Source organism: Neoarius graeffei, chromosome 5 (assembly GCF_027579695.1).
Source record: "Neoarius graeffei isolate fNeoGra1 chromosome 5, fNeoGra1.pri, whole genome shotgun sequence".
Classification (NCBI taxonomy): domain Eukaryota; kingdom Metazoa; phylum Chordata; class Actinopteri; order Siluriformes; family Ariidae; genus Neoarius; species Neoarius graeffei.
In genome coordinates this window covers 21,039,398-21,048,678 of record NC_083573.1, presented here as the reverse complement: position 1 = coordinate 21,048,678, position 9,281 = coordinate 21,039,398, and the positions used below count along the sequence as shown (strand labels likewise).

The following is a 9,281-nucleotide window of genomic DNA, read 5'->3' as shown; positions in this document are numbered from 1 at the left end:
TGATCCTCAATGGTTAAAGGATCAGGGCTCCTGAGGAACTTAACCTGCTAAGGCACAATTTCTGTGGGTGATGAACGGAATTTTTTCTGCCACTGTTTCCTGCAGCATTATAATCTGTCGCTGAGATCCCAGTTGAACATATTTACTCTGAATAACAGGACAGATATTCAGGTAAACAGCTGCTAGCTTATCAAGAGAACGTGTTTGGTAATGTACAAAGAACAGATTGCTCTAAGGATATTGTTGGATGTAGGGCAGTGGGAATACAGTCAAGGGCACCAGTCATCTGCTTTGGCCTCATAAAAATGACACATTACATCTTTGAGAAAGCTTTTCATAAAGAAAAATAAATACGATCAAAAATGTCTACAAAGACACTGCTGCAGGTGTAACTAATATTTGACTGAAATACACTGACAAAACCAAATGCGCAAATTCTGAAACAGTATCAGTAGGCTGTGATATTTTGAATGTTGAATTGATCAAAGTGATCTCTGCTGCTGCCGCCAGTGCTAGGAATATAAATCTCAGTATAGTTGAAACAGAATACAATGCATAACAAACATGCTCTGAAATAAGTGGAAATTAAGAGAAACCTGAATTTAGAGAACCAAATGTATTAACACATTTCAAGTCTTGGTCAGAAGTAGTGGCACCCCTGAACTGTAAGTACAGAATTTAGAAATGTCATCAGAAATAAATGCAAATGATCCAATTTTGTATAATCAAAATATTTAAAAAATGTTCAGTTATTGAACAGAAACCATAAAAAATGCTTTCATATAGTGAAATAAAAATATAGACATGAAATGTACTCTGGACACAATGATTGGCACCCATCCTTTTGATGAATTGAAATTAGTTCCTTAACCAAAATAAAATACAAATAAGACTCACATATGCTTAATTTTCAGTGTTCACATGACCTGAATTAACCAATGAATAACAGCATTAAAAAGAGGCTGATTGTTTCCAGTTTTTCTTTCGCAATGGCAAAGACAACAGAGCTATCGGAGAGCATTAGAAATTATATGTAGCCTTTGGAATTATGTTTTTTGATCTTATCAGTAGCCAAAGATCTTGAAATCTCCATTTCAACAGTTTGTAATCAAAAGTGTTAACAGTTTTAGAACTGTGAAACTCTTTCAGGATGTGGCCCTAAGAAGAAACTCAGTGGGAGAAGTCTGCAAAGGTTGGTACGGATTGTGGAAAAAAAATATCAAGCAAGAAAACTAAAGATCTTCAGGCTGACCTGGATCGGTGCTTTCACACCACACCATAAATAGCACATTAAATCAAGTTGTGCTCCATGGGCAAACCACCACTATTGAAAGAAAGGCACAAGAAGCATGAGTAATGTTTGCAAAAATTTTCATAGGATTAGCTACAGTCTTTTAAGCATGATGTTCTATGGACAAATGAAACCAAAACAGAGCTCTTTGGGAATGCATTAGTTTGTTTATAGGCAACAAAATGGCGTTCAGAAAGAAAAGCACACCCTACCTACAGTAAAACATGGTGGATGTTCTATCATGTTGTGTCAGACGACTAGGTTTGAGGCGAAGGTCTTTGGTCTGTGAACAGTCGAAAGTCACACTTGGAAGATGGCTCTGGACACTTAAAGTAATGCTTTTATGGCTAAGGACTACAGTTAACTTGCTAACTTTAGGACTGCAGTTGTCATGAAGTTTTGCACTCAAGTTTCCATCAATGAACAGTTTATAACTTCAACAAAACAGACTTCATATTTAAAACTACAATGAATTTCCTGGTTTCACAGTTATACTTTGTGACTATGTAGGACACAGTTATAGAAGCAAGTTATTTATAATCATGCTATCTGTTATCACCCAAATGAGGATGGGTTTCCCTTTTGAGTCTGGTTCCTCTCGAGGTTTCTTCTTCATGTCGTCTGAGGGAGTTTTTCCTTGCAACCGTCGCCACAGGCTTGCTCATTGGGGATAGATTAGGGATAAAATTAGCTCATGTTTAAAGTCTTTAAATTTCTGTAAAGCTGCTTTGTGACGATGTCTGTTGTTAAAAGCGCTATAAAAATAAACCTGACTTGTCTGTCAGAAGGACAATGACCCACCCAAAGCACACATCCAACAGCACAGAACGGTTGAAAAAGAAGAGATGTACTGTTTTATACTGCCTAGCAACGAGTTCTGGCCTAAATCCTATTGAAAACCTTTGGAGAGGGCTGAAATCTGACATTGCAAAAAGGACTCTTGCAAACCTAAGAGCCTGAATGCCTAACAATGAAAAAGGGGAAGAAACTACCTGCAGATTGGTGGTAAGAAGCTTCTAGATGGCTACAAGAAACGTTGAGGATTTCGTTAATATCAAAGCTTCTATAAGCAAATATTGGTGAAGGGTGCCAATAATTGTGTCAAGGATGCATTGTGCATTTGTATTATTTCATTATTACACAAGTTTTTTTCCCCTCTTTTGTTCAGTAACCTTGGACATTTTATTAAAAATATTCTGATTATACAAATTTGATTAATTTGCATTTATTTTTGAAAATATTCTGAATTATGTAATTGAAATTCAGGGACGCCAATAATTCTGAAAATGACTGAAGCATGTGTAAAGGTTTTGTTGGTGCAAAATACAAGTCATTTTTTTTCAGGAAGTTGTGATTTTCCACTTTATGTAATGTGAACACTGAAACTGCAAGAGCAAAGAGTTTAAGCTTACACAATATAGTCAAAAGTATGTGGACACCCGACCACCATAGCCATATGTGAGCATTCCCCAAACTGTTGCCGCAATGTGTGTGCAAGCACGCAATTGTCGAGAATGTTTTTGTATGTTGAAGCACTGAGGTTTCCTTTCATTTGAATAAAAGTCTGTTATAGCATGACAAACCCCCAATCACAAAGCAAGGGCCATAAAGGCATGGTTTGCAAAGGTTGATGTGGAAGAACTTGAGCAGCCCAAGTGCTGACCTCAACCCAAATGAACATTCTCGGGATTAACTAGAAAGCCTACTGCACTGGAAGCTCTCTCACTTGACATCAACCGTCAACCTCATTAATGCTCTTGTGGCTAAATGAGAACAAATCCCCACAGCCATGTTCCAAAATCTAGTGGAAAGCCTTCCCATAAGAGTGAAAACTTGTAATAAAAGCAAAGAGGAGCCAAGACTGTGTTAATGCCCATGATGGGATGGGCACAAATGGGTGTGATGGTCAGATGAGCACGCACTTTTGGCCATATAGTGCATGTCATATGCAAGTTTGGATAAATCTAGTCCCAAAAGACAGCTCAATGATACTACCTGAGATGAAAAATAAATGTTCCGTTATTGTAAGGTAGCCTCAGGAGAGAGACATTGTTTGCAGTAGTATATTTCATATATTTTCCCTATGCTCAAAGAGGATTAGCAAACACTGATTTTGCAACTGTGCTTTAGACAAAATGGCTTCTACAAGATATGGGAAGTCTTAAAATAGGCTTTGAACTAAACCTGAGAGAATTGCACACGCTTTTCACCAAACTTAACAATAGCTATACGCTACTGTGGAGTGTTACCCAATGCACATTTCCATATGACATGACCTTGATGGAGTAGACATCATAATTGCATAAGGCAGGTAATAAATCTCCACTGGGTAAAAATGTTACTTATTTAATATAATTGATCTGGGATTAGCTTCTCCCTGTTCAACCACTTTGGGATTTGAAATCATATTAGGATATGTATTTTAAAAAAATTATCCAACATGATCAACATTCTTTTTTAAAAGAAGCTTGCTAACAATAAGCCTGTCTCTCTTAATAGTAAAAGTTGAAATCCTCCCAGGTGTAGCTCCATTTTTTGGGTCCATTTTGTGTTTGGATGCAACGGCTGAAACGGTTCTTCTTAAATTGTTGTAATATTTGAAGGGGAGGATCTTTGTGAAAGTGCTGGGTCCATTTATGAGTGTCGTCAGTTTAAACGTGTCCCGCTGATGAAGTTGTACACCAGAAACTGCGAGGTTCCACAGTAATGAGTAGCAAAAAGCTTGCCATCAGGTGTTGGGTCTGAGAAAGCAATCTCATCTTTGCTTAAATGTGACCCATAGATGAAATTGTTCCTGAAATGGAAAAAAACAAACTGTATAAGTGATAACATGACATTAGAAAAGTTAGAGTTAAATATAAAAAGATTATGTATTTTGCAGTTAAAAATGAAAAATAAATGTTCATACTGACTGTAAAAATATTAAAATAGGCAGAGGTTGAGTGAGGTACAGACAGGATATCAATATCAAAGTCCAAAAACACAAACAGGGTCAAAACCAGAAAAGTGATACAAAATACAAAGCTTTCACCAAGTCTGTGTGTTACTGAGAGTCCTTATACAGTATGTGTGCACTATGATTGCAATCTAATCAGGAACAGGTGCATGGTAAGTCTTAATGGCTTTACAATTTGACTGTGCTCTGAGCTCCAATGTGCGTGGATGTGACGGATGTAACCAGACAACTGTTTGACATATTAAGTTTGATATTCAATCGTAACTATATAGTAACGATGTAAAGTGAAAGCGCTCGTTCACTGCTGTCCACCAGGCACCCAGCAGAGTCACACCAAAATAAATGCTGTGGTGTTGTTTCTAGTGCATGGCATGTGGTGTCAAAGAAAGGAATATGTATTTGTAACTGCGATGTGGATCTCATTATTAGTATCACTGTCACAAGACAATGCAGCACTTTACCTACAAGAAACACACAACACAATTTTATGGCTCATTGATTTTGTACCCTTGCAAATATTTTGCCCCTACACTCATCAGTTAACACACTTCCAGGATGTGGCAAACTGCATGAATTTATGCAGTGCACTAACTGCCACATGATTGGCTGATGAGATAACTGCATGAATGAATGACCTTAGCACAAGCCACTGTCCCCACTTGCCACAAGTCAGCAACCATCATTCCAGTTCCAAATCTAACAACCATTAAGAACCAGAATGAGCTGTGTAACTGGATTCTGGACTTTTTAACCAACAGACCACAAAGAGTGAGCCTGGGTGAGCACTCCTCCCCTCATAACACTGGAGCACCACAGGCTTGCTTGCTGAGCTTTCTGGAATACTCCCTCTTTCCACATGATCGCAAACCCATCCACAAGTCCAACATCAAAGACCTGACCCACTCTGGCTACCGCATTTTCACCCATCTGCCTTCTGGCAAAATGACACAATCTTCTACACCCATAAAACCAGATGAAGGAACAACAACTTTTCCAGAGCTGTTACATTACTAGCTTTTACCTCTAATTCCCCCTTCCATAAAGGTACTTCACATAACACTGCTGTACTGTACCCCTTGGACATCAGTTCACATTACACACATTCCAGACACGTGTAGTCCACAATAACTGAAGACCATTCTGTGCCATACTTTATACTACACTTCTGTTTACATGTGTGTACACAAAATAATTTATTTATTATCTAATAACATTCTTCTAAAATCTGCTGAGAATACTGCTATTACTCAATCATACAGACTCAGATAGTACTACTTTTTACACATTTTTAGAACTTCACACCTTTGTATTTTCCATTTTAATTTGTATCATTTATTTTATATCTACTGTGTTACTCTTCTACTCTTCCATCAGGGTATCACAGTGGTGCTGAAAGCCGGAATTTGACGTTAGAGATGCTGTCATGGAGACCACGATCCTAGCCGATATCATCAACACGCAATTATAAAGGAGCTGTTTATTGTGTATATTGTGGCAGTGTTGGCTTGACCCAAGTCCTAGTGGGCCCCCTGTTATCAGGAGAAAATCAACAGGACTACCCAGATTTGAAGAATTGGATCAGCCAAATGCTGGAACAAAAACATCAATGGTTCTAAGCCCAGGTTTGAGATGGTGTTAAGGGGTCACAGGCTGCTGACTGTGAGGTGCAACATCAAAAATGTCTTGGACCAGGTGGTGCTGGAGCAATTCATTGCACGACTGCTAACAGGAACATCAGAATGGGCCCAGTGCCACTTACCCCAGCACCTGTGGGTTCCTGAGTACACACCTATGTGGAGAAAAAGGGGAAGTAGAAGAGGGACAACAGATCTGAGCAAGAGAGGGTCTGATTTGAGCTGGGACTCAGAGAAGGTTTAGGATGGACCATTCCTCATTTCCGAGAAGCAGGAATGAGATTTATATATACTACTTTTAAAAGGTTTGTTAGTGGACCTGCTGTAATGTAACAAAATGTAGTATTTGTATGACAGATTTCAAGAACTTGATGAATTATGGCTTAGTAATTTTATGATGTCCATCCCATACTAGGGATGAGTTAGACAACTCATCCCTAGCATTCCTGGGCAGAGAAGACAACAAGCCTAGCACACCTGCAGACAATGCATTTCTAGCATTCCTGGGCGGAGAAGACAACACACTCAGCGTAGACAACAGATCCCTAGTATTCCTGCTTGCAAACAACACACCCCAGAATGAGACAGGTAGTACCAGACCCAACTACAAACACTCGGAACTCTAGAACTGTACCCAGAAACCCATGCCAGATTGCCATACCATCTGTACTTTTATGCAATGCTCGCTCTTTGGTAAACAAACTAGACAAATTTCAAGCTGTGTTGTTAAATGAGAATGTTGAGGTAGCAGCGGTGTCTGAAACATGGTTCCACAATGATGCTCCCCCTGATTTTTGGTCTGTTGACTGTTACAACATGTTTTTAAAATCAAGGCAGGATAGCACACCTGGTGGTGGTGTTGCACTGTATGTCAGGGAAAGCATAGCAACACGTCAGCTCCCTATGGATCAATGTACCAGATTAATTAGAATGTATATGGCTTATGTTACGACCCAAGCGCCTCCCTCGGAAGATCACATCCATCATTGCTTGTGTAGTGTATGCTCTACCTCAGTCACCATTACAAGTCACGTTGAAAGAGCACTTGTTAGGTACAATAGATATGCTTAGGACTAAATATGACAATGTAGGATTTCTAATAATGGGAGACTTTAAATCATGTAGATGTATCTGATGTGTGTTCTGGCAATGGTCTTCAGCAGATTGTTAATATACCCACCAGAGCAAATGTTACTCTTGACCTTATTATAACTAACCTTTCCGAATTCTACAACCCACCTGTTGCTTCCTCACCTCTGGGCCGTGGAGACCACATCCTTGTAGTGCTAACACCAAAGTATGACGTGGTCAAGAAAACAGCCACAAAGCGCCAGGTAAGGCCGATGAAAGATTCCAGTATACAAGCATTCGGCCAGTGGATTACCCAACACCAGTGGACTGAAGTAACAGGAGTTCAGGGAACCCAAAACAAAACTTCTGCCTTTTACAGAACTTTGAACCAGGCAATAAAGACATACTTTCCACCCAAGGTCATAAAAATTCACGCCCAAGACAAACCTTGGGTATCACCATCAATCAAGTGCACGATCAAGCGCCGACAGCATGCGTTCCAAGAACAAAACCGAGAAGTGTGGCAAACACTTCAGAACAAAATCAAAGGGCAATCAAGAGGACCAGAAGCCAGTTCAACAACAGAGTCCAGAAACTGAAGGAACGAAACCCCAGTGCATGGTTTCAGGAGCTTAAAGCCCTGACGGGCACACAGAGAAAGGAGATGACAGTAGGAGTACAAGATGTTGACCCGGAAAGCCACTGTGAAATCGCAAACGTCATCAACCAAAAGTTTTCTGACATTACTACATCTTTACCTCCACTGAACATTAATAAACTAAAAACATTTCTGTCATCTCCTGTTCCGCCATCGGTCCAGCCTTGGGAGGTTTACAGGAAACTACTACAAGTTAAAACAAAGAAATCCCCCGGCCCAGACAGACTCAATGGCACGCTTCTGAGAGAATTTGCTTATGAGTTAAGCACGCCAATTGCCAACATTTTCAACTCCTCCTTGCAAGAAGGTAAAGTACCACAGGAATGGAAAGAGGCAGCTGTGGTACCTCTCCCCAAGACCCATCCACCAGGCATAGAACAGCTCCATCCTGTTTCACTGACAGCCCTTGTTGCCAAGGTCTGCGAGAGTTTTATTTCTTCATGGGTCCTCCAGGACATACAGAACAGCATATCCCCCAGTCAATTCGGGTGCCTAAAAGGTTGGTTGACCACACATTGCCTTGTCAGCCTAGCCAATCAACTGTATAAGATGGCAGACAGGCGAGGAGCCTGCAGCACATGGGTTCTAACGGACTTTAGCAAAGCTTTCGACTTAGTCGATCATACTGCAGCAATAAATCACCTCCTGGAGCTAGGCGGCCGACCAGAAATAGTTCCATGGATTGCCGACTTTCACACTGACCGGAGACAAAAAACAAAACAAAAAACAAGGCACAAGGGGGTGCACTCTAACATAGAAACACTCACCTGTGGCCTAGCCCAGGGCACAAAGCTTGGTCCAATTGTCTTCATCGCCCACATCAATGCGGTAGCCGACAACATGAGGTCTCAGTCATGGGCTTTTGTTGATGATTTGAATCTCATTGAGTCAAGGCTTATATCTGATCCACCCAAGCTTCAAGACGACCTCAATGACCTTACTACATGGACCACTAATAACAAGATGAGACTCAACCCTGGTAAGTGGAAGGCCATGCACGTCTGCTTTACCCACAACCCTCCACCACCACCTCTCCTCACCATTGACGGTCATGAGCTGGAAGCTGTCAGTGTTGCCAAGTGCCTAGGAGTGACATTCCAGGCGGAACTGAGATGGGAAGTACGTTACTGAAATAACCAAGAAGGGGAATCAGAGGCTTTATCTCCTCTGCCAACTACGACAATTTCATCTACCCATACATGACCTGGTGACTGTCTACACGTTTTGTACGTCCGGTCCTGGAGTATGCGACACCTCTGTGGCATCCAGGCTTAACTACTATACAACGAAAGAAGATAGAAAACATCCAAGTGCGAGCAACAAAAATCATCCTAGGCAACAACTTTATCAGTTACTCTGCGGCCTGTGAAACTACATCTTCAAGAACTCGAAGATCGATGTGTTACCTTGTGTCTGAACTTTGCTAAGAAGCTGTGCAAGTCTGAACTGTACAAACACTGGTTACCTTGACTAAGGGGTGAGGTGAGCGGCAGGATCACAAGACAAAACAAAAAACTTGACCAACTGCCAGCATACACCGCTTGTTACACTAAAAGCCCATTACCCTACCTCGTTAAACTTTTAAATAATTCAATGTAGTTAGACCCACCTATCAGCACGTGTTTACTGAAGATTATTGCCACAGTACTTGTAGTTACCTAATTCAATGTG

At 40.6% G+C, this 9,281-nt stretch overlaps 1 protein-coding gene across 4 annotated transcripts in view; it reads right to left on the bottom strand.

Moving 5' to 3' along the window:
* Nucleotides 1-2,560: 2,560 nt before the first annotated feature.
* esco1 (establishment of sister chromatid cohesion N-acetyltransferase 1) overlaps nucleotides 2,561-9,281 on the bottom strand; it is an 80,861-nt gene continuing 74,140 nt past the window's right edge. For 3 of the 4 annotated variants that reach the window (XM_060921407.1, XM_060921406.1, XM_060921409.1), the window contains exon 10: nucleotides 2,561-4,085. In XM_060921407.1, coding sequence (XP_060777390.1) covers nucleotides 3,938-4,085 — 148 coding nt within the window. In that variant the 3' untranslated portion in view covers nucleotides 2,561-3,937. The remainder of the gene's footprint in view (nucleotides 4,086-9,281) is intronic. The other variant, XR_009654709.1, reaches the window with a different exon arrangement.